The sequence below is a fragment of the Myotis lucifugus genome, unplaced genomic scaffold, assembly GCF_000147115.1.
Source record: "Myotis lucifugus unplaced genomic scaffold, Myoluc2.0 scaffold_27, whole genome shotgun sequence".
NCBI lineage: Eukaryota > Metazoa > Chordata > Mammalia > Chiroptera > Vespertilionidae > Myotis > Myotis lucifugus.
The window spans coordinates 3,565,649-3,590,893 of NW_005871075.1; the positions used below are offsets into that span (position 1 = coordinate 3,565,649).

Genomic DNA, 25,245 nt, shown 5'->3' on the forward strand with positions numbered 1-25,245 from the left:
CCTGGGCAGGGGTGGAAGCCTGCGATCGAGCAGGCTGGGGGTCCCCTGTCCAGGCCTAATGCCCGGCCAGAGGCCTGAGGCCTGGGCAGGGGCGGAGCCGGTGATGGCACGGGGCTGGGGGGGTCCCCTGTCCAGACCTAACGCCCTGGCCAGAGGCCTTAGGCCTGGGCAGGCGATCGGAACAGGCTGGAGGTCCCCTACCCAGGCGTAACACCCCTCTGTCCTGGGCATGGGTGGAGCCTGCGATCGGAGCGGGCTGGGGGTCCCCTGTCTAGGCCTAATGCCCGGCCAGAGGCCTGAGGCCTGGGCAGGGGCAGAGCCTGGGATGGCACGGGGCTGGGAGTCCCCTGCCCAGGCCTAATGCCCTGGCCAGAGGCCTGGGCATGGGCGGAGCCTGCAATCGGAGCAGGCCGGGAGTCCCCTGCCCAGGCCTAACGACCAGCCAGAGGCCTGAGGCCTGGGAAGGGGCGGAGCCGGTGATCGGAGCGGGCTGGGGTCCCCTGCCCAGGCCTAACGCCCCTCTGGCCTGGGCAGGGGCAGAGCAGGTGATCACACGGGGCTGGGGGGTCCCCTGCCCAGGCCTAACGCCCGGTCAGAGGCCTGAGGCCTGGGCAGGGGCAGAGCCAGCGATGGCACGGGGCTGGGGGTCCCCTTCCCAGGTCTAAAGCTCCAGTCAGAGGTTTTAGGCCTGGGCAGGGGCCGAGCTGGGGATCTGTGTGAACTACAGAGGAAACACCTTTTCTGACTGCTCATTGGCTAAGCTCCCTGTATGCCACTGGTAATATTCTTAGTAATTTGGGTAATAAGAATCCAAGAAGGTGATCTAGGGTTTTTCCACCTCACTCCTGGAGGAAAAAACAAAGGTCTGCTGCTGGAGGGCTAAGAAATGTCATATCCTGCCCTAGCCGGTTTGGCTCAGTGGATAATGCCTCGGCCTGCCCACTGCAGGGTCTGGGTTCAATTTTGACCAAGGGCATGTACCTAGGTTGCAGGCTCCTCCCTGGCTGGGGCCCAGGTCAGGGCTCATGCAGGAGGCAACCAATCAAAGTGTTCCTCTCACTTTGATGTTTCTCTCTTTCCTTTTCTCTTCCACATTCTCTAAAAATCAATGGAAACATATCCTCAGGTGAGGATAAAAAAAATAATAATAAAGAAATGTCATATCCTATGAAAGACACATCTTGAAAATGCCTAAAGAAAGATGTCATTTTTTCATGGTGAAGGGACTAGAGTCCATGTTGATGAAAACACCTTGGTGGCTATGGTGACTGGCAGTGGCTGCAGCAGAGGGGTGATGGGGCTGGCGCCTTCCCCTGATCAGCCCGGTCGCCTCCCACAAAGGGAGGCCAGATGGTGGCTTAGGCCCGCTCCCCAGGGCGAGCAGGGAGCGGGTCTAAGCCGTCAGTAGGACATCCCCTGAGGGCTCCCAGTATGTGAGAGGGGGCAGGCTGGGTTGAGGGACCACCACCCTCTCCCCCACCCAGTGCACGAATTTCATGCACCGGGCCCCTAGTAGATAGATACAGATATACAGTGGGGCCTTGACTTACAAGTTTAATTCGTTCCGTGACGAAGCTCGTAACTCAAATTACTTGTATGTCAAATCAAAAAGTGAACGAGTGAGACGCGTGATGCTGGGCTGATGTTGTGGTGTTCACTGTGACATTCGCTGCGCCAACTAGCAGTGGGGTATCTGAAGCTGGCTCGTAACCCGAATTTTACCTCGCAACTCAAAGCAAAAAATCGGCCGAGAGACGGCTCGTATCTCGAAAAACTCGTTAGTCGGGACACTCGTAAGTCAAGGCCCCACTGTAGAATAAAACACTCAGGATAATCCCCAGCACATAAATCTTTTAACATGGGGACAGATATTACCATCAACTTCATCATTATAACACTGTGAGGGGAGATACAAAGTGGTGCTTAAGAGAATGGAGAGTGGACACAGAGGCCTGGAACTTCCATCCTGTCTACGCCCTGAAGTTTCTTATCTTCTCTATCTGCAGCTTGCTCCTGTGTAAAAGCAGAAAAACCACATCTCTCTCATAGCATTATTAAGGATAAATTAAATTTTGCAGTTTTCTCAAACTTCTCTGATCTTAAGAATCAGTTGAAAAACTTACTAAAATTACAGATTTACGGATACTATCTCAGACCCATTGAATCAGAGTCTCTCTAGTGGACACACTGAGGAAACAGTGTTTTTATGAAGTCCCCCAGATGATTCTTAGGACCACACATGTATGGAGAACATTGAGATAATTGTGTTTCCCCAAAATTCATATGTTGAGACCCTAACACTCCATGTGATGGTATGTGGAGACGAAGCCTTTGGGAGATAATCAGGTTTAGATGGGGTCATGAGGATAGAACCTTCATGATAAGATGGGTGTCCTTATTAGAAGAGGAAGAGACACTAGGGTGCATTCTCATTCTCTCTGCTCCTCGTCCTCCTCCTCCTCACAAGTAAAGACACAGCAAGAAGGGGGAAGGTGGAAGGGGGCCGGCTGCAAACCAGAAAGAGAGCCCTCACCAGTATCCAACCATGCCAGCATTTGTCTCCAAAAACTCTAAGAAATAATTTCCTATTGTTTAAGTTACCAGCTTACAATTTTTTTTAATAGCAGCCCCAGCTGACTAAGATACAATATATATAAGGATTAATCAATTCAGGATAAATGGAAAAGTGTCTACCACATAGTAACTATTCTTTTATGTGAAGGCAAAATCCACATTACTCCAATAAAACTTCACACTTGCAGAGAGCTGGGGAAAACTTTCTCCTGTGATTCTGGAATATTTCAAAGGAAAAGATTCAGATTGGGAAGCACAGAGAGTGGATGGAGATACACTTTTCCATTCTTCCCATGAAGTACAGCTAAGTATATGTCACAACACAGCCCCCCAAAGAAAGGATTATCTGGCCCCGGTGTCAGCAGTGCACTGGCTGAGAAACCCTGGTTTAAATCGACCTCCTCTTGGAGCCTTCCCCGGTAACAGCAATCCTTTTGGTCCCTGTACCTATGGTCCCCAGGAAAGTTTAAATAAGGTTACACATTTCCTTAGCGTGTTATTTTGCCTCCCCTAACAGGCCTTGTCTTACTTAGGCTATTCCAGCTGCTATAACAAAATACCAGACTGGGTAGCTTACAAACAGAAATTCATTTCTCAGTTCTGGAGACTGGAAAGTCCAAGATCAAGGTACAGCAAGTTCTGGTGACAGCCCTCTCCCGGGTTCAGAGCCCATGCCTTCTACCTCTTGTCACCACAGAAGGGACAAGGGACCTCTCCAGGGCCTCTTTTATAAAGTCCTTAAGCCACCCATGAGCTCCGCCCTCTAGTCCTAAGCACCCCCAAAGGCCCCGTCTAATAAAATAACACTGGCATTAGGATTTCAACACATGAATGGGGGAGGGGACACAGACATTCCGACCCTAGCAGGTCCATAAGACTCTCTGCAGGCAGGACCAATGGTTTGCTAATGCGAAAGCACTACTCGCCCTGGCCGGGTGGCCCAGCTGCTTGGAGCGGAGTCCCCAAAAGGTTGTGGTTCAATTCCTGTTCAGGGCACATACCTAGGTTTGGGGCTCAATCCCATCCGGGTGTGTAGGGGAGGCAACCGATCAATGTTTCTCTCTCTCTCTCTCCCCCTGCCTGCCTCCCTCCCTCCCTCCTCTTAAAAAACATACAAATATAAATAAATAAAAACACATCCTCCGGTGAGGATTAAAAAACACACACAAAAACGTCCTACTGTTCCCTCCTGTACAGCTCAGTGGTAGGCACAGAAGAACAACTTAAAGCGATGTGCTGGCCTCCTTTAAACCCACGGCCTGCGCAGGTTGAAGCAGAGCTCTATGTCAGGATGCAAGGGTACGCTTTCTGTTTAAAGCCATCCCTTTTCCATGCAAGCCTGTTCCCTCTATCATGTTCGTTCGTTCTCTCTCTCTCTCTCTCACTCTCTCTCTCTCAATAAAACTCATCACAGCTACCTGCTCCCACGCCCGCCACTCCTCCCCCGGGAGCAGCTTGCACCAGCGCTCAGACCCAGGACCCGTCCCCGGCGAGGACTCGGCTTCCCCAGGCAGGCGGCGGGGGAGCCTCGGGGAAGTCACAGCAGCAGTCACAGCAGCAGCCACCCCGCCCCTCCGCCCCCCCGGTCCCCGCAGCGGACGCCCCCGGGGCCCGGGCTTCATCCCCGTCGTCTCTGGTCCCCGCAAACCCTGACGGGTCCGAAAGGGAACCTGCAGCGCCGAGCGTGTGTCTGGACGACCTGCTCACCGCCCTGGTGTAGAGACCGTTCGGACCAGATCTCCTGGGGTCCGGAACGCGTGACCCGTCCCCAACGCCGCGGCTGCAGGGCGGAGGGGGGGGTCTCGGAGGACCAGGTCAGCGGCCGCAGCCTCGACGCCGACCGTGACGCGGGGGGACCTCAGCCCCAGGAGGCCGGCGGAGGCCCCGGGAGGGAAGGCGACACCTCCCCGGCTCCCCATCGCCACCCCGCGCGTCTGCCTTACCTGCCGTCCCTCCCAGTTCCGTCCGGCTGCACCCCGACTTCCCACAACAGGACCCCAAATCCTCCCTTAACCGAGCGCGGGCTCCAACGTCATCAGCCGTTGCCCGCCTGCGGTCACGTGACGCCCCGCCCCTCGGGTCACGTGACGGCCAGGGGAGCCAGGGGCGGAAGCCGGGGTCCCGCGGGCTCCTGGTCCGGGGCTGAGGGTAGGAAGCTCCCCAGCGGAGAGGCGGGGTGAGGACCCCCCGGTGCCGAACCCGCGCGCGATCGGCGGCCCGGCTCTGCCCCTCGCGGCCCGGACGGCAGGTGAGTGAGTGGCGGGGTGCACGCGCCCCTCCTTTGCGCCCCCCTTCCCCTCCTGGGCCGCGCTGGCCGAGGGGACTTGGGGTGGGGTCTGGGTGGGGTGCCTGGCGTGGAGGGCTGTGGGGCTCCGGGCGGGGCTGCCGCAGCCCGGGCTCCTCTTCTCCACTGGATGGAAATTGCTTCCCTGCTCCGCCCGCGTCCGAACCTTCCGAGTTCCCGGGAGCAAGGCCGGTGCACGTCGCTCTTCTCCACGGACTCTGGAGAGAGCTGAGGCTCAGTGAGCGATTTGCCGCCCGACGGCCCCGGAGCGCATCCTGGGTCTGCATGGCCCTGAGTCCCGGCAAGTCATTGTGCCTCTGCACCTGAGTTCCCTCGCCTGTGACATGCGGTGCCAAGGCCCTTTGCATTTCGGAAAAGTGTTCAGAGGATCCCCAAAACCAAACAAACCAAAAACGTACAGAGCCCATAGGAGGCGCGGGGCGCCTGGCTGCGAGTGCACGGAGCTCCCTCCCTGATGAGAGATGGGTGAGGGTGGTGGGCGGGGGGCGGAGGTCTTCCTGCCTGGACCCACCGTGAGGAACACCTTCCCGTTTTCCTTCTGCTGTCTTTTCCGGGACTCATGAATCAGACTAGAGCGATCAGACTCATTTCAGAGTTTTTCTGGAGATTCCCATCACTTTTATCTTGATCCACAACCATCATATTTTGTCCTGATAATGGGTTGGTACTGAAGTGTGTGGTAGGATAAAAATAGACCTGTCTTTTCTTGTCCTCAACAGCGGCTTGTCCCAAGACAATTTAATGTCCTTCAGAGTTCAGTTCTGTACTCATTGGCTAACTGGTAGGATGGTGTCATGCTTCATTCTTGAAAGCAGGATGTCTTTTTGCCTAGGATCACTTTCCAAACTAAAAAACAGTTTCATACCAAATTCTTAAAGATAAAATAACTACCACTTTTCTGGGTGCTTTGTAAAGACAATTAGAAAATTGGGTGGGATCTCTAGTTCAATTCCATGCCAAATGGCAGTGCAATCTGCATTGGGATCTTCTTCATCCCTAGCACCAATAGAACCAAATGGAAGATTTAATATAGCTTCTGCTACAATGTTTATTTACATGTCATTCTAGAGTGATTTTTTTTAAGCTCAGCTAAGTCTTAACACCTATGAAGCTACCTGTCTGAGATTGCTGCAGCATTGGTACCATCTTTAATGATGCTCTTCAATTCTGTTCTGTAGGGCCAGTTTTTCAGCCAACAGTGGGGTATTTGCCAAACACTCTAGCAGCGGCCTTACCACAATCTGCAGGTGGCTTTTCTCTGAGACTTGTCACCTCATGGTCTCTAGGTGGCTGCTGTGGCTTCAGGCATGGAATGTTCATTGAGCCATATTTAAAGGCAGGAAGGAAGGGGATAGAGAGGGAAATTTCTCTCCACATGCCTCTCTCCTTGTAACAGGAGGAATAAATATTTCCCAGAAGTCCCACCATAGACTTCCTCTTATACCTCATTGGTCAAAACTGAGTGATGTGTCTAAGCCTAGCTTCAGGGAGGTGGAAAGTAGTGCAAATGTTGAGAAAGACCTGGGCTTTCACGATTTTGAAAAGTAAATCAGGCTTCCATGAAGTTGACAAATGATGACCTAGATTCCTAGCCAATCGATACAGAGAGGAGAGGAATGTAACAAAGATGACACAAATTAGCACTTGAAAAGAGTGATTTGAGAAGGAATTGGGAGAGAGTTTGGGAAAATTAATGATGCCTTGAAACTGTTTTTGCAAAGATTACCTCCTTAAAGATCATGATATGAAAGTCAACTATGAAGTATAAGATGCTGTGTTATCAAAATCAGAGTTTGGTAAAATAAACTTTTGACTCCGCTGTTTGTCCATTGAATTAGTACATCGTTGTTGCAATTTTATCCTAAATTTTGTTAAGCAGAAACTTATTTTCATCGGGTTACAATGTTTTAAGATATAACTAATGAGACTTTCCTACTGCTTGGTATGAAATGCTTATCTTTACAGTCACTGCGCAGCCTTTCTCCGGCATGTATTGTCCTCGATAACAAGGACTTCCTGCACATAACATATGAGAAAAGCATCTCTAAAGGTGTTCCTTCAACTCATTCTAGTGGATTTTAGGACATACCTTTTCCCGAAGGTGAAACAAGTGACAGTTCCTGGAAGGAAGATATAATAATTGGTGCCCAATTGAGGGCACACTGGAACCACTCATGCTCAGTGGTGCCTTCTCCCAAGCTCAGTGGTAGCCACACTGGGTCTTCCCTCAGGGGGAGAAGTGAATCAAGGGGTGAAAAAGAGGCCAAGAGTGTTCATTTATCAAAGCCCTTCCACATGGAAAACGTGAAGAAATGCCCTCCCCCGCCTCCCCATCAGAAATCATTTTTCTTGTTTGTTTTTTAGGGAGTTTGGGAGAAAAATAGTATCTATGTGTTTCACATGCTGCCTTTAAAAATGGAGATTTATTTTGTTTTTTGGATACAGTTTCTTAAATGGAGCAAACATCTGTCAGCAGACCCGGTTTCCACTAATGATTCGCAGACCCCAGCTCTGAAGCCGGCTGACGGTCCCCACCGGCCAGTGGGGACACGCACGGAGTAGCTGCCAGTCCTCAGGATGTTGGACTTCCTGGCTGAGAACAACCTCTGCGGCCAGGCCATCCTCAGGATCGTCTCCTGTGGCAATGCCATCATTGCTGAACTTCTGAGGCTCTCTGAGTTTATTCCTGCTGTGTTCAGGTTAAAAGACCGAGCTGATCAACAGAAATATGGAGATATCATATTTGATTTCAGCTACTTTAAGGTAATCTGCCCCTATAGCATTTTTACCATTGTCTTTTCTACGAAAGCATGCTTTCTGTGGGGACCATGAGATGCTGCGAAGTTAAGTCAATATGGAGAAAGAGTTAAATAGGAGAGATTTTTATTTTTATGTTTTTGTTAATCCTCACCCAAGGATATTTTTCCATTGGTTTTTAGAGAATTGAAAGGAGGGGGAGAGAAAGAGAAACATAGATGTGAGAGAGACACATTGATTGGTTGCCTCCCACACACACCCTGACCAGGGCTGGGGATTGAGCCAGCAACCAAGGTATATGCCCTTAACTGGAATCAAACCTGGGACCCTTCGGACCGCAGGCTGATGCTCTGCTACACTGAGCCAAACCGGCTAGGGCAAATAGGAGAGATTTTTAAACCAAATTTAATATCAGCCAACTAACTTGAAAATAATGTAAAGGTATTGTGTGCAGCCCTAATACAATAGAACCACATTTTATTAAGATAACTTTGATATAACATATTTCATATTTAAAGCATGCTAATTGTGGTTGTAATTCAAATTCGTTTCAAAGGGATTTTATATCTAGGCTTCTGTTATCTTTATTACTTTCTGTTGCTCTGCTTTCAACTTTTGACATCCCTTTAAGGCATATGAACACATTTTTAAGACTACTTAGAAATCGTTACCCACAAGTATGTTTTTATTGACATCTCCATAAATATGTTTTTCTTCTTAGGGTCCAGAATTATGGGAAAGCAAACTGGAAGCTAAGCCAGAGCTACAGGATTTAGATGAAGAATTTCGTGAAAACAACATAGAAATTGTGACCAGATTTTATTTAGCATTTCAAAGTGTGCATAAATATATTGTAGACTTAAACAGGTATTGATTAATTTAGTAATAGCTTATTCTGATAATAAGTCGTGGTGGGGGAAAGGGACATTCTAGAACATGTCAATCTTTCTGAGTTATTATTACACAGTGTACTAGATTATACCATGCACAGTTGTTTTGTCCTTCCTGTGGCACTAGTCATCTTAAGTATCTTAGAGTTTTATTATGATTTCCTGCTCTTGTAAAGTGTTACAATAATCTTGGTCTATACTAACTCATAATGTCTTTCAATCCTGTGGTTTATGATCATATTTTAGTATATTATATATGAGAAGTGGAAAAAAGGAACATATTTTCATAGCATTGGTAACCATACTTTCCTTCTTATCCCTAACCACACAATATTCTCTTCCTTCCAGCCCAGCGGTTCTCAACCTGTGGGTCGCGACCCCTTTGGGGGCCGAACGACCCTTTCACAGGGGTCGCCTAAGACCATCGAAAAACACATATATAATTACATATTGTTTTTGTGATTAATCACTATGCTTTAATTATGTTCAATTTGTAACAATGAAAATACATCCTGCATATCAGATATTTACATTACGATTCATAACAGTAGCAAAATTACAGTTATGAAGTAGCAACGAACATAATTTTATGGTTGGGGGTCACCACAACATGAGGAACTGTATTAAAGGGTCGTGGCATTAGGGAGGTTGAGAACCACTGTTTCAGCCCTTAGGAATTCATTACTCACTAGCTTTAAAACTAATTAAAAGCATTTTAAACTAGTCCATGTTTGTATGCCATTACTTCCTAAGATATTTGTAATTCACAAATTGGGACTAGGGACTATTCCTTTTACTTGGAGTAGCCATAACTAGCAACCTATGGCTCTAATCGCCATGAGTTTCAGCTCAAAAATTATTTGAAGGCCAGAATGCCTAGTATCTTGCTTTACCTTTAGAAATCTTTACTTTTCTTCATCACAGATATTGTTCAAGTTTTCATTATCAATAACTTGCTCTGGGGTTTCATTTCTAGATACCTGGAAGATCTCAATGAAGGTGTTTACATTCAACAAACCATAGAAACTGTGCTTCTCAATGAAGATGGAAAACAACTTTTAGTAAGTGCTAGTGACCATTTAAATAGAAGTTCAAGAATGTCAAGCTTAACATCACTTTTTCCCTGTAAGTCACAAGTGCATACAGAGTACCCTTTAAAGTGAAGCAAAATTCACTGATAATTATCTTCTAACTAACAGATCTGTGTCTGAATGTAGAACATTGTAGACTTTGAACAGAATTACAAGTGAATAAAGATGGTGTCGAGTTTCTGAGCTTCCTCAGTGTAACAGTCCTCTCTTCTTTATCTTTTCCATCCCAGACATCTAGCCTCGTATCTAGTATAGAGTGATCACTTAAGCAATGTCTGTTAAGTAAGTGAATGACTTAGGGGTGTTCATAATATTGGTATCCCAAGCAAAATATCAAAACCAGGCCAGCTGAAAGGTAAGCACTCTGAGTTGAAATTTATTTTGCATAAAATTGTTAAAGCTCATTCTGTACAGAAGGTGAGAAAACCCTTCGGGAGAAACCTACATTCTCCTTGTAATAGGAAGCTTGTAGGAGGAATGGGAGCAAAGTGACCTTTTTAACCATCATCAGCATCCCTCCATGAGAATGTGTCCTCCTGTGAGTTTGGCCATTATCTCTTTCTCTTCCTAGTGTGAAGCGCTGTACCTGTACGGAGTCATGCTGCTGGTCATTGACCAAAAGATTGAAGGGGAAGTCAGAGAGAGAATGCTGGTTTCTTACTATCGATACAGGTATCCCTGGGTTGGGGCTGCACGTGCCAGAAGCATGCTATCGGTACAATGCAGTGTAGGTTTCTGTATTGCTTTTATTGTGCAGCAATGTGATCTAGAAAGCAAAGAAGAGAAGATTCTTAATTTCTTCTGGAGACACAATAAAAATTACAGCAGTTACTATATATTTTACATCATCATAACAGATTAGATATCATATAATCTCCAGATTACATATATGTTATAAATTATTAGAGATATACGGATTGTCATGTCCATGATGATACCTCAGTTTTGGGGGGTGTGGTGTGTTTTTTTAAGGGAATCTGAATTTTCTTTCTTTACCTTAAAGATAAATTTGCAAATGTGGAAGTCTAATGAATGTTCTTTTTTGGTTGGTTTGTTTTTGTTTTTAAGTTTCAAATGTTACTCCTTGGCAGATGTAAGGAAATGGATGAATTTTCTGTTGTCAGTTTCAGGTTAATGGCTTTGAAAAGTTATCACTCAGAGGTCAGGTTGAAAGGGAGTTCTCACTCATATACATGCACGAGACAAACACTAAACAAGCAACAGCACCCCATCATGATCATGTGTTAGGTATGTCTACAAAGCGCTGTGACTTCAAGGAGTACCACTTCAACCAACTCTAATTCTAGTACCTAGTACACAGGTTTCAATTTGTTGACTTAATGAATCAAAATCTGGATACAGGGTTAATGTGAGAAATAGCCAAATTCAGGGAAGAAACAGTCAATAAGCAGGAGTCAGGAACTTGAGCTAAAGATGCATGGACTAGAATTAACATTTTCAAACTTACAAATTAGGACAACCTAAATAGGGCAAGGAGGGAGATCCAACAGAGGGATTGTTTGGGGACCCCTGGGACTGCTGCCTGCTCAGCAGTAAATTACTCTTAGCTACTCAGCTGGCCTGCTTCCTCTCAGCCTTATCAGTGGGAGGAGACTCTCCGCCCACATGCATAATTCAGTCTCATCTGCGTGACCAAGAGCTGTCTTAACATCCGTGGTTTTAAAAATGAACTTCGAATGGCCTTGCCTATATTTCTGAAAGTACCTGGAGGAACAAAAGGTAAATGACAGAAAGAAGAAGAGAAAAGTGCTTCTCAATCCCAGCTTGGACAATCTGGCTTTGTCCCTTTGGGTACAACAGCTAATTCACTGGAATGTAAGGCCCCATTATTGAAGTGACACGGAAAAATTGCAAGTCAGAGTTGTGACAGAGGAGATTCCTACATTCAGTAGGAGGCCATCATCAAGTCTAAGATTCTTTGAGTCTCTGAGGGAATCCTACTTCAAACCATCCCGAAAATCATAGATGTTTTGATTAAATCTATGTAGAAAGTGCCCCTTAACAAGAAAAAACAATGTGTATCCTACTTTAAATTGTCTTGATTTTTTTGATTTTTTTAAATATATTTTATTGGTATTTTATGGTGAGGAAGGGAGAGAGATAGAGAGTTCGAAACATCGATGAGAGAGAAACATCAATCAGCTGCCTCCTGCACACCTCCTACTGGGGATGTGCCCGCAACTAAGGTACATGCCCTTGACCAGAATCGAACCTGGGACCTTTCAATCCGCAGGCCGACTCTCTATCCACTGAGCCAAACCAGTCAGGACAATTTTTTTAAAATTATTTTTTAATTTATGAAACATTGGTGCAGGTTCACATTCTTTATGTACAACTCTGAAATCCAAAGAGCTATGGAAAATACACATACACACACACACACACATAGTAACTCCTTTGGCAGCAAAATATGATCCAACCTGAAATCATATGGAGTCAAAACCTGACCAGAGCAAATATGAGGCTATGGATAGTCTTCATTTATCTCTCTTGTGTGATAGTCCTAAAATTTGCTATAAAAATATTAATGTGTGGTGATCATGGAATGCCAGCTGACACCCTACTGGACTATTATATTGTACATGGTCTGTGCACATATTACTTTCTTACATTTGGAAAATGCTGTATTCTGAAACAAATCCAGACCCACAGATTTTGGAAAAGGGACAGTGGACCTTGACCTAGAACTGTACTTACATCCAAGAACCCATCATATGTTTGCTGTATTTTAACAGGCTTTTTGAAAATATGATTTTGAATCTTAAGGATATAAATTGACCCACAGTGATATCTAAAACTAGATAAAATCAAGAAATTCTTCTGCTTTGTTGGACTTTTCAGTTTCTGATGTGTGTGGTTTGGCCCTTTATTTCCCATTGTGCACGTGACTCAGTGCCGCCCGATCTTCTGCTGATTCAAACATGGACGATATTTGTAAGCTGCTCCGAAGTACAGGTTATTCCAGCCAACCAGGAGCCAAAAGACCACCCAACTACCCTGAGAGCTATTTCCAGAGAGTGCCTATCAATGAATCCTTCATCAGTATGGTCATTGGTCGACTAAGATCTGACGATATTTACAACCAGGTGGGAAATGAGTCCACTAAGACCTTAGTCATTTAAAAGTCCGATTTCACTTTCCTCCTCAATTCCTCCTGCCCTTCCTGCTTTCTCAAAAAAGTAAAAGCAGCTAAAAATTATTCAAGACCTTTGAGCTGTGCTGTGGGATGGGAGAGAAAAGAGGGATATTGATTTAGGCAGAATTGGAGATTTCTGGGAAGAGATGGGATTTGAGCTCTATTGGGAAAGAAGTAGTTATTGAGTGGATGTATGTGCCTGTGCACGTGCTGGGGATACATCGCTGATGGAGGGAGGCCATGGCTCCTGTGTACAATGGGCTCGTAGCTGAGGAAAGAAGACAGACAACTAAAGAAATTACGGGGAAGCAAGATGCGTCGTATCTTGGGGAAGCACGTGTGTCAGGGAACAGGTGTCAAAGGGGATGTGAGAGCAGTCCAGGCAGAGGAGGCAGCATGAGCAGGACTGGAAACCCTGCCTGCCCTGGCCAGTGTATCTAAGTGGTTAGAGCAACAGCCAGTGCACCAGTGTTGTCTGTCTGCCCCACTCTGCCCTGCCCTCCCCTGTCCCTGGCTGATTGGAGTGGGGCAGACCCTTGACCCAAGATGGATCAGATTCCATCTCCAGGTAATTTGGAATTGGGCCTGAAAAACAGTTTCTGGGTATGGGTTTACTCCCAACATGCAAAACCTAGACTTTGGAGCAGCCTCATTCTGCCATGTTATGGAAAACATTCTGGAGAGAGAAAAACATTGGGCAAACATCAAAAAGAGAAACAGTGAGGGCTTTGTGGTTCACAGCTCTAGGCCCTTCCAGAGAGCTGGTTCCATGAGACATCACTCTGCTGTCCTTGTAATCATTCCTCCCTTCCTGCTCAGTCCTTGAGGTGATATGTACTGTGAGCAGCCAAAGATTCCTCAGGCAGGAGGCGATGGACACACCAGCACTGGGAAGCTGGCAGGAGAACCCCCTGCAAAGCAGATTAGAAGAGTGGTGGCTGGGAAACCAGCGGAGAGAATTTCGTTCCTGAGAGAGCTTAAGTGCGAGTGCTAAAAAAGGCATTGAATTGCGTGATTGTGAGCTTATGAGTGACCTTCGGTGGAAGACATTTCAATGAGTTGACGAGCAAACAGGCAGTGAGAAAATAGCAATAGTGAGTGTGGATTCTGTCAGTTCTAAGAGATTGTGATGGGAAAGACACAAAATGGACAACTAGTGGGAGTCCTGGAGTTGCAACTCTCTTTTTGTAAGGAAACGGCTTAGAATTGCAGCCGAGTTGAGGGCTGGAAGGAAGAGCATCAAATCGGGTGGTTGGGGATAAGAAGGAAGGCCCTGCCAGCAAAGCCAGGAGAATGGCTTCCAGGGTCCGGGTGCTCTGAAGAGATGGCTTTTGGAGACTGGTGTGTCCTAGGATGCAGTCATATACTTGGCGCATGGAAGTTCAGTTGTTACCAACGGCTGCCTCTCCTGGTCTCCCCTCTGTTTGCAGGTCTCAGCGTACCCCTTGCCGGAGCACCGCAGCACGGCCCTGGCAAATCAGGCCGCCATGCTGTATGTCATTCTCTACTTTGACCCTTCCATCCTTCATACCCATCAAGCAAAAATGCGAGAGATAGTGGATAAATACTTTCCAGATAATTGGGCAAGTATTGCTATTAGGTTTTTTTACTCTATAAGTTTATTAAAGAACTGGTTTCTCCATTCTTTTGGCCTATTACCCAGAGGTCATAATGTTGTACATAGTGAGACATAAAAATCACTTAGGTAGAATTACTTTAAGTGTGTTGAGAATTTTATAAATCATAACATGAAGGAATAGATCAGCCAGTAAAATTTCCTGAACCTGTTCCTTTTTTTCTCAAATGGGCACTCTCAAGGTAAAACCATATATTTCAACGTGTCTTGCTTTTTAGCTACAGAGATTGCAGCTAAGTTACACAAGCCTTTCTTCTTATTTTGACTCGAAGCTAGCAGAATTTATCTAATTTGTCGTTTTATGAATAGAATTTCACTTTTATAATAGGTTTTCTCTATACGCTCATGCTGATGGGGCTATGAAGGTTTAGCTTCCTGCAGGGATTTGCTTATCACTTTTTAATGTTACAGTAGTAATTCTTAAAAGAATAAAACTGACTTAACAAACTTAATATATGTGAAATGTTTTCTTCGCTCATAGAGGTTTTCACAAACAGTGAGTTGGATCATATTCTCAGGCAGCAGATTTCTTACCATCTGTGGAGTCTCAAACTATCTGTGATGAGGCCCCGAATGAGGACCTTTACTGGTGGGAAGAACAGACTGCAATTAGGAGATGGTGCTCCCTGCCCACAAATGATTCTTCTCACACAATAGTGTTGAGCCACTGAGAAGCACACGCTGATTGTCTGGCTCCATTTGCCTGAGCTTCATACAGAGGTGTTGGCTGTAATGCTATTCTCAGAAACACTCTGAGTATGAAGGAAGGTCAGACCCACCTGGTGCACTGAAAATAAAGGGGGAAAAAAGATATGTCAGGCAAATGCCAACCAATAAAAAGCTAGTGAAAAAACATTAATATTACATCAAGAGAATATTAAAGAAAAACACTAATAGGGATAAAGAGGCATTGTATGTAATATTTTAAAAAAATAAATGTAAAACAATGCCATTCTCAGTTTTTTGGAGGGAAAACTTTGATTATTTTAATACAAAAATATGTTAGCATGTAATGGGTTTATTGTTATTTTAAATGAAATTTTTCAATTTTAATGTGTAATATGATAAATATCAATAGATATAATCCACATTTTTCAAAAACATTCTTTGGGGTCCTCAGTGACTTTTAAGAGTGTAAAGACTGAGATGAAAATGTTTGAGAACATTGTCTAGTCAGTCTCTGTCTCTTTCCCCTTTCATTTTCCTTCACCTAGGAATCTAACTAACACATAGCACTTTGAAAGGAAAATCTCCTTTTACTTATTGTTCATGAACAGCAACATTGTCACTTTTGTTCCAGAGTCCTCCTAAGTAAGAACACTTCCCTATGTATCTGGAACATCTTGCTTTCTCATTGGTTTTCATTGGAATGGAATTTAAAATGGGAGTGGGCGATGTGTCCTCTAACTGTGTATTTTCCGAGCCCCTTGCCTGGACGTGGGTGGGTATTTAGCAAATGCTGAGTGAATGTCTCCTCTTTCAGGTAATTAGCATTTACATGGGGATCACAGTTAATCTAGCAGATGCTTGGGAACCTTACAAAGCTGCAAAAACTGCTTTAAACAATACCCTGGACCTTGCAAATGTCAGAGAACAGGTAAGTTCTGGCCAGTCGGGGAGGATTCTCAAACAACCTCCAGCCTGCATTAATAGGGTAGGAAATGAGCCCATTAGATTTCCAAAGGCATTTGGAAGATGTCCACAAAAACATGAATGCAATGATTAATGAAAGCTGATTTTTGCAGAATAAGATAGATTAGTTGTAGATTTTTAAACTTGTATCTTATACAGAAGTGGGAGACTTGGGTCCTAAGGAGGATTCAGCCACCTAAGATGAACCAACGTGACATGTGCTTCCCATTGACTTGGTTTATTCTTGCTTAAAGATTGTGTCCTTATGTTCTGGTTACTTTTACTGGTAACCAGAATTTTAATATTGTCGTCAACAAGATGGGTGTTGAAGACAGTAACTGAATGTACACATATGCCCTGTCACTACTTTAAATTCATCATTTCTGATGTGCAAGATACACAACAAGACTGAAGGCATTCCTCTCAAAGTTTAAATTGCTACATTGTGTCTCTTTAATAAAGAACACAAGGTAGCCCTAGCTGGTATGGATCAATTCATTGGAGCTTTGTTCCGTAAACCAAGAGGTTGCAGGTTCGATCCCTGGTCAGAGGAATTAAAATAAAATCTTTTATTGGGGAACATACTTGGTATTTCTGAACAGCTATCTTTCTCAGCCTACCTATCTGAGTTTTTGAGTTTCCAGTGTGGATAGAATAATATTGATTCAAAGACCTCGCATGTTTTATTCTGATACATTGCAATCCATAAATAATGCACAAAATAATTGCAATTCTGGAATATCTCCTAGAAATATATTGGAGAAAGTGGTGCTTTCATACTTACCAGCATCAGAGCATTAATTTTTCATTACTGAAATCTCTTTCCAAAATTGCATTTTCTTGTTTGTGACATTGTAAGAAATTCTTCAGAGTCTCCTGATGAAGCATCTAGTGATAGTTTTAAGCTAATCTGACGAGGTTAATGATGTTTGACATTAAGTCTTGCCGAGGGCAAATCAGAATGACCAAATTTACCAAAGGTCTGCAAATTCAGTTTTGATGCACTGAGGTGTGTTTGTTGTGAAGTTTCATCTGTCTGTAGAAGTCTCATCTTTTGAGTATTTCTACTCTGCTCTGACTCCTTTATTGATAATAATGGAAAGAACAGATAATTTAGCTTCTGCCTTTATGTTTCTTTTCCACCCAAGAATAGAAGGAAACCACCTGATCCAGTTCTCCAGTTTACATTTGGAGAAACCAATATGCAGAGGTTAAACCCAGAGTCACACCAATATTTAATCACAGCCTGGACTAGATTTTAGTCTCTTAATCCTAAGTCCAATACTCTTTTTTTTAAAAATATGTCTTTATTGATCTTAGAGAGGAAGAGAGAAAGAAAGTCAATGATGAGAGAGAATCATTGATCAGCTGCCTCCTGCATGCCCCACACTGGCAATCGAGGCTGCAACCCAGGCATATGCCCTGACCAGGAATGGAACCAAGACCTCCTAGTTCATAGGCTGATGCTCAACCACTGAGCCATACTGGCCGGGCAGTCCAATACTCTTTTTAAAAATGTCCAGTACACTCCCGTTGAGCCTTATCTACTACAGTCCATATGTTAGGCATCTCATATAGAAATGTCATCATCCATCCAGGGATTCATTTCAGTGTGATTCGCTTTTTAAATGTGATTCACCTTTTTTATTTGCAAAGGCAAGCAGATATGCCACTGCCAGTGAACGAGTGCACGCTCAAGTGCAGCAGTTCCTGAAAGAAGGTTACCTGAGGGAGGAGATGGTCCTGGACAACATCCCAAGGCTTCTGAACTGCCTGAGAGACTGCAACGTGGCCATCCGATGGCTCATGCTCCACACGGCGGACTCAGGTGAGGCACGGAAGGTGTGGCCGTCTGCATCGCTCCACGAGAAGGTGTTCAGAGCTAAGATCTGCTTCGTGATGCAAAGTGGTTTAGCTCTTGGATGAGAATTGAGTTGCTTTCTAAGTTAGTCATTCTGTGCCTCCTTGGACAAGTCAGTGCCCACCTGAACAACCCCTTCGTCAGGTACTGCTAGGTGCTTGGAATCTGAAGAAATTTACCTCCCTTGTTCAAGGATCTTGTCACTGGGCAAACTGGGGAGATCAGATGTATACATATGAAAAGTATAACTATAGATCTGTGGTGGGCAGAATAATGTCTCCCTACTCCCTCCCAAAGATGTTCATGGCCTAATCCTCGGAACCTGTGGGTGTGTTATACTATGTGGCAAAGGGGGTGTAGGGGGGTTAAGGTTACAGATGGAATTAGGCTTCTAATCAGTTGATCTTAAAATGAGGAAGTTATTCCAGTGGGTCCAGTGCAGTCACAGAGGTCCTTAAGTCAGGTAAAGGGAAGTGGAGAGTCAGAACTAGAAAGATGGCATCATGAAAAAGTGGGTTTTCCCTGGAGCCTCCAGAAGGAGCACAGTCCACTGACAACTTGCTTTTAGCCCAGTGAGACCCATTTCAGATTTCTCACCTCTGGAGCTATCCTATATAATAAAAGCCTAATATGCAAATCGACCAAACTGCAGAACAACCAGTCCCTATGACGAGCACTGACTACCAGGGGGCAGATGCTCAACACAGGAGCTGCCCACAGGCCCCAGGCTGGCCAACGCAGGTGCCAGCAGGGGGCCTCCAATCGTCCCGCTGGTCGCCCCACAAATTGGCCCTGATCGCCAGCCAGGCCTAGGGACCCTACCCGTGTGCAAATTTCATGCACCAGGCCTCTAGTAAGGAAATAAATTTGTGTCTTTTTAAGCCACTAAGTTTGTGGTAATTTGTTACAGCAGCAATAGGAAAGTAATGCAAGGGCTGCGCCCATGACTAAGCCAGACGGATGGTGGGATTTGAGTCCAGAGCAAGAGAGAAACATAGCTTGGGATGGAGAGGTGGCGGTGGTCAGGGAAGGCTCCACTCAGGAGGCAGGAGCTGACTGGCCTTTGATAAGTTTCAAAGTGAAAAAAAAAAAACACAGAAGAAATTCTAGACTGAAGAAATACTAGAAGAAAAGGTATGATTTGGGCATAGGCCCACTGAGTTGAGGAACTGTCTAGACAAGAGCACTTAATTAAGGTAGATTGGTATTAACCTTTTCTGGGTCAAGGTCCTCTCTGAGCCCCTATTGGCCATGAAGGTCAGCGCTTCACAGGTTGTGTGAAACACCTCCACAGGTGAGCCCTGGTTCAATGGTAGAATGTCCTTCTAGCTCCCATCTGTGAGTGGTCAGTAGTTGGACTTCCTCATCCTTTGCATCTTTGAAAATGTGTGGCATTTCTCCTCAGCCTCTGTCTTCTCACTAGAAGTCTCCAGCTTCTTAAGCCTTTCTCTCTAGAGCAGTGATTCTCAACTTTGGCTGCACATTAGAATCACCTGGGTATCTTTTTAAAATCCTGATTTCTGGGCCTCATCCTCCGGAAATTCTGTTTCTTTGTTATGGGGTGGGGCCACAACATTAGTAACATTTTTATTTTTCTTTGGTTAATCCTCACCAAGGATATTTTTTCCATTGAATTTTAGAGAGAGTAGAAGGGAAGGGAAGAGATAGAGAGAGAAACATTGATGTGAGAGAGACATATAGATTGGTTGCCGCCTTCACAGGCATGGCTGGGGCAGGAATAAAGCCTGCAATCAAGATACGTGCCCTTGATCAGAATTGGACCCAAAACCCTTCAGTCTTCAGGCCAATGCTTTAACCACTGAGCAAACAACTAGGGCATATCTGTTTTTTTAATTAGTTGAGTTTGTCTTACATAAACTCTAGTTCTAATTTGTGGATTTTACTACATCAACTCAGCTTATAATCTTCTTTACCAAATGTCTTACCTTCTCAAGCCTATAAGCAACTCAAGCCCTCACTTTATCCTCTCCAGCTGTGGTTTTCTAGTGACTCAGCCTCATCTCCATGTTTCTGACTCTGGGAGCCAGTGGTTCCCTGGATTTGCATCCTGCCAGGGACCACCTCAGCCCGCCAGGGTCCTCTGCTTTTATCTTCAGCCACATCTGTTTTCCATTTCTGTGCCTGGAAACTGTCTGACCTGATTGCACAAGGTCATAATTTACCAGAAACAGATGATCCGCCTATCTGGTTGTGAGTCATATGTGGGAAGAGTAACTGCTTATTTCGCTTTTATGGTGTTTTAGTCATATGTGCAGAAGGAAAGTGTGGTCTTCATCTGCCTCCTATTAACCGGCTGGAGGCATTCACCCAGGCTCAGGACTGCCTGCAGCTACTGAAGAAACGGTGTCAGAGGCTCTGCCTGTCCCTATTGGACACTCGATAATAAATCAACCCCCAAATGCTTGCAAAATCTGGAAATACATTCCGTTTAACAGTTCAATTATACTTTCTCCCATAGCATACATGTACTTATAATTAATTTTATCATGTTGTTGATATACATTTTGCTGATTACCTTTTAAAAACTTAAAATGAAGGAAAGTATTTAAGAATTCATATTCCATAGATAGTCCCTACACATTTAATAAATGGAAACTCTTTTCTGTTCTAGCCTGTGACCCAAACAACAAACGCCTTCGTCAGATCAAGGACCAGATCCTAACAGACTCGAGGTACAATCCCAAGATCCTCTTCCAGTTTCTGCTGGATACTGCACAATTTGAGTTCATACTCAAAGAGGTAAAAATATTGAATGGATAATCACCAAAGTCATAGTTTTTTTATGGCTAGTGTTTGTTTGTTTGTTTGTTTGTTTGAAAGATTGGGATTTAGTAGCAGTATCTGTGATTCAAGCTACAGATTCTCGCTGTCTGAGATAATTCTTATGAAAAAGGACAGAATTAACCACTGAACAAGCATTTAGTGCCAGCTGTCATTGGAGCCACGGTGATGGGGGAAAGTGCACAGGATTGTGGAGGTTGCAGTCTAGTGAGGCGTATGGACATGACCCAGAGACTCCCCCTAATGAAGATGCAAATACAAACTGAGATACATGCTCTGAAGCAGTGGTTCTCAACCTTCCTAATGCCGTGACCCTGTAATACAGTTCCTCATGTTGTGGTGACCCCCAACCATAAAATTATGTTCGTTGCTACTTCATAACTGTAATTTTGCTACTGTTATGAATCGTAATGTAAATATCTGATATGCAGGATGTATTTTCATTGTTACAAATTGAACATAAATAAAGCATAGTGATTAATCACAAAAACAATATGTAGCCCTAACCGGTTTGGCTCAGTGGTTAGAGCGTCGGCCTGTGGACTGAAAGGTCCCAGGTTCGATTCCGGTCAAGGGCATGTACCTTGGTTGCAGGCACATCCCCAGTGGGGAGTGTGCAGGAGGCAGCTGAATCGATGTTTCTCTCTCTCATGATATTTCTAACTCTCTATCCCTCTCCCTTCCTCTCTGTAAAAAAACAACAACAAACAAAAAAACCAATATGTAATTATATATGTGTTTTCCGATGGTCTTAGGCGACCCCTGTGAAAGGGTCGTTCGACCCCCAAAGGGGTCGCGACCCACAGGTTGAGAACCGCTGCTCTAAAGAAAAGGACCACAATCTTCTGGGAACCTAAAGTGAAGGCTCCTGTCGTCGCTCTGACAACTTCCCTGAGAAGAGAAGCTTCTGACGGGGCCTGAAGAAGGGACCTGTCAGAGTTAGCTTAGACAGTGATAGGGAACATGGAGAACATTCCAAAGAGAAGACAGACTATGTCCCAGTCCTCTGGGTGAGGAACAGCCTGGCCAGCTCAAAACCTAAAAGACCAGTTGGCTGGAGGGGAGAGAATGCAAGTGGGAGGAGGTACAGAATGAGCTTGAACCGTGGGCCGGAGCCAGCCTGTGCTGGGCCCTGCAGGATTTGTCTTCATGTAAAAGCCATGATAGCCTGTTGCAAAGGGCCAAGTGGGTGGACGATTTGCATTTGAACAAGGTCCTCTCTTAAGGACTTTAAGGAGTTTGAGTTCACTGAAATTCTGGGCTTCGTCTTATCCCTAAAGAAGCTTCTCTGGGCATGATAAAAGTGGCAGGTTGCCGTAGCAGATTTGGCTCAATGGATAGAGCATCAGCCCCTGGACTGAAGGATCCCAGGTTCAATTCTGGTCAAGGGCACGTACCTCAGTTGCAGGCTCAATCCCCCATCCCTGGGGGATATGTGTGGGAGGTAACCAGTCATGTCTCTCTCACATAGATGTTTTTCTCTCTCTCTTTCTCCCTCTCCCTTCCACTCTCAAAAAACAAAACAAAACAATGGAAAAATATCCTCAGGTGAGGATTAACAACAACAAAAAATTGCAGATACCTGGGAATGCCCAGGTTCTGGAAACAGTAACCTTGGGGGTTTGGAGCAGGTGAGCCCAGGAACTAGCCCGGGACAATAATGCCCATTCGGAACCAGTACTTAAGCTTGCCTCAGTCTGGTGAGGAGTATACTGGATGTTTCTTTAGCTCCTAGGTATGAGGACACTGTGTTCTCCTATGAGGGAGCTCAGAAAAGTAGGTGTTGATGATTAACCTGATGTTAATGCGTGTGCTGCATGATTTCAGCGACTAGTCTCCGTATAACTTTGTGTGATCAGAGAAATGCCACAAAAGTACAGGGGTTTATTTCCCTTGGATTTTATAGGAAAGTACGCATGAATACTGGTTTTCCTCTGAAGAAATTCTTTATTTTTTCACAGTGAATATTGAAAAGACGAGCAATGGAGTGGGGAGACTCCATCTGCAGATGGAAGCTCGGTGGAATTTTGTGTGTGGGGAATCTTAGTGATAGGGCAGGATGAGTGACCAATGAAATAAATAATAGGATGAAGAACAGTGAGAATTATTTATAGAGTTCACCCTATCTTATTGAGTGCCTAGGATCCATCAATGCCATTTGGCCAGCAATAGCAACAACACTATCAACCTGAGGCCTTCATTACAGACCAAATGGCTTTGAGACCTTCGAACACTCATTCACAGGTTGAACCCACAGGTTCATAAATTATAGGATGGGATTTGGGATAGGGGATGGGGCTTAAATTAGGAGATGCACCTTCCTGTAAAGATCAGAAGCAGCACAGTTTCAATTAGTGGGATTATAGGAGAATCAGAAAGTGATGCTCAAAAAAGGGTTTGGGTAGAAGGAGGTAGGAGAGATGAACACATAGGTTAAGGAACCAAACTGAACCATCAGAAAGTCATATTATCATTGTTTTGCTCTATTTGTATTGGGCATCATAGAAATTGTTGCCTCGAAAAGACCGTAGAGCAGTAGTCGCCAAATTTCATTTCATGTTACAATGCTGATTCCTGGGCGTACCCAAGACCTGTGAACCAGAATCTTCAGAGGTGGAGTTCAGGAATCTAACCATGAAAGCCCTCCAGGGGGTGCTCATGTGCAGTTGATCTGAGAAACACTGCATTAGGGAGGGGCCAGCTTTGCCCCTCCATTTGTATAAGAAGTCAGGCTTAAGAGATGTCAGCAGGGTAATGTGAATGTTAGACATTATATTTTTCTAATAAACTGGATGTCATCCAGGCTTTCTTAGTAAATGGCCTAATCTGGATTTTCTCTTAAGTAAATGAATCTCTTCTGTCCCTTCAACAGATGTTCAAGCAAATGCTTTCAGAAAAGCAAGCCAAGTGGGAGCATTACAAGAAGGAGGGCTCAGAGCGAATGACAGAGCTTGCTGACGTCTTCTCAGGAGTGAAACCCCTAACCAGAGTGGAAAAAAATGGTAATTGCTGAAGAAGAAATGGGCAGAGACAAAAGTTCTTAGTTGTTACCCATTGTGGGCTAGGACATTGCTAATGAAGATCCCTGGGCAATATCCATATCCTGTCTGGTTTCTTATCTTTGAAGAATGAGATTAAACTAAATCAAGGGTTCTTATTCTCTGGTTCATAGTCTTTAATAGAATCACTAGAGGCCCGGTGTACAAATTCATGTACAGGTGGGGTCCCTCGGGGTGGTCTGCGGGGATTGGGCCCCAGCTCGCACCCACAGCCTTGCAGCCCCACAGCCCTGCCTGGCACCCCGCCACCCCCTCACCTGCTCCACCATCCCGCATGTGGGGAGATTGATTGGGGTTGGGCTGTGGGGCTGCAAGGCTGAACAAGGTCCTCTCTTAAGGACTTTAAGGAGTTTGAGTTCACTGAAATTCTGGGCTTCGTCTTATCCCTAAAGAAGCTGGTCACCATCTGCGGGGTGATTGCCGGGGCAATCAGGTTCCCGATTGCACGCGCCTTGGCCCAGCACTGCCCGCTCACCTGCTCCACCATCTTGCCTCGGTCCCGCTCTCATCAGGGCCCATTGGCCGGCAGCACATTCACTGTCGCCCACTGCCAGTGCCGACGCCAGCCATGTTCCGCGCTGCCCCCTGGTGGTCAACACACATCATAGTAAGCAGTCGAACTCCCGGTCGAACAATTTGCATATTAGGCTTCTATTATATAGGATAATCCATCCCCCACCCCCCACTATAGTATGCAATACTAGAGTGTCAGTTTGTGTGTGTGTGTGTTTGCAGGGGGGGGGGGGGGAGGACTATAACTGTCATGATCTTCTCAGAAGGATACTTCACCCAAAACATTAATAACTACTAACATAGATGATAAGGAGATTCTCACCTTCTGATCTTGTTTGGTTCTTTTTCACTGTTGCGCCTGCCATCTAGTGGCAGAAGAAGGAACCTGCAGACTGTTTTGAAATTAAACATAAGTATAACTTTGACTTTACTAGTAATCCTGTTTCATTTAAGAAATTTTATCTATAGGAAAATTGTGGTATTACTTCAGTTTTTATATAACTAGGAAACTTTCAAATTGCCCCTAAAAGGCCACTCTGAATTTAAAGATGACAAGTTACACTTTTTTTAAATGTTTAATGTTTGTTTTAACTATCAAATCCATTTCGATAGTTATACCATAAAATTGCTTAATAGTATAGATTTTTATTTTTAAAAACTTTACTATTTTTAATCAATATGAGCTTGTGATTACTATATTTGGCTTTTGTTGATTTATTTCAGTGGTTCTCAACCTTGGCTGCACATTCCTCTGGAATGAGGCCCAGAAATCAGGATTTTAAAAAGATTCCCAAGTGATTCTAATGTGCAGCCAAGGTTGAGAACCACTTATTTATTTGATGCCGAATGGTTGTCTAAAGTATATTTCCAAATGACGTCATTATTCCTATTGGAAAAAGTTGGCCAGTTTTTAATGATGTGATTTAAATTGCTAACAGGTTTTGCAGGTCACCATCTTGTGACTGAAA

At 44.8% G+C, this 25,245-nt stretch overlaps 2 protein-coding genes across 7 annotated transcripts in view; one reads left to right on the forward strand and one right to left on the reverse strand.

Annotated features, from left to right (window-relative positions):
* Positions 1 to 4,632, reverse strand: part of NSMCE2 (NSE2/MMS21 homolog, SMC5-SMC6 complex SUMO ligase) — a 218,262-nt gene extending 213,630 nt beyond the window's left edge. The window contains exon 1 of one of the 2 annotated variants that reach the window (XM_006086304.3): positions 4,518 to 4,632. The gene's annotated coding sequence lies outside the window, so the exon portion shown is untranslated. The remainder of the gene's footprint in view (positions 1 to 4,517) is intronic. The other variant, XM_006086305.3, reaches the window with a different exon arrangement.
* Positions 4,633 to 4,679: 47 nt separating this feature from the next.
* Positions 4,680 to 25,245, forward strand: part of WASHC5 (WASH complex subunit 5) — a 62,439-nt gene continuing 41,873 nt past the window's right edge. For 2 of the 5 annotated variants that reach the window (XM_014453679.2, XM_023751933.1), the window contains exons 1-11: positions 4,680 to 4,822; positions 7,325 to 7,642; positions 8,358 to 8,503; positions 9,503 to 9,587; positions 10,189 to 10,289; positions 12,532 to 12,724; positions 14,205 to 14,357; positions 15,894 to 16,007; positions 17,699 to 17,870; positions 20,536 to 20,663; positions 23,578 to 23,707. In XM_014453679.2, the coding sequence (XP_014309165.1) occupies positions 7,457 to 7,642; positions 8,358 to 8,503; positions 9,503 to 9,587; positions 10,189 to 10,289; positions 12,532 to 12,724; positions 14,205 to 14,357; positions 15,894 to 16,007; positions 17,699 to 17,870; positions 20,536 to 20,663; positions 23,578 to 23,707 (1,408 nt within the window). In that variant the 5' untranslated portion in view covers positions 4,680 to 4,822; positions 7,325 to 7,456. Of the gene's footprint in view, positions 4,823 to 5,432; positions 5,540 to 7,320; positions 7,643 to 8,357; positions 8,504 to 9,502; positions 9,588 to 10,188; positions 10,290 to 12,531; positions 12,725 to 14,204; positions 14,358 to 15,893; positions 16,008 to 17,698; positions 17,871 to 20,535; positions 20,664 to 23,577; positions 23,708 to 25,245 lie in introns of those variants that run through there. The other 3 variants (XM_023751931.1, XM_023751932.1, XR_002828622.1) reach the window with 3 other exon arrangements.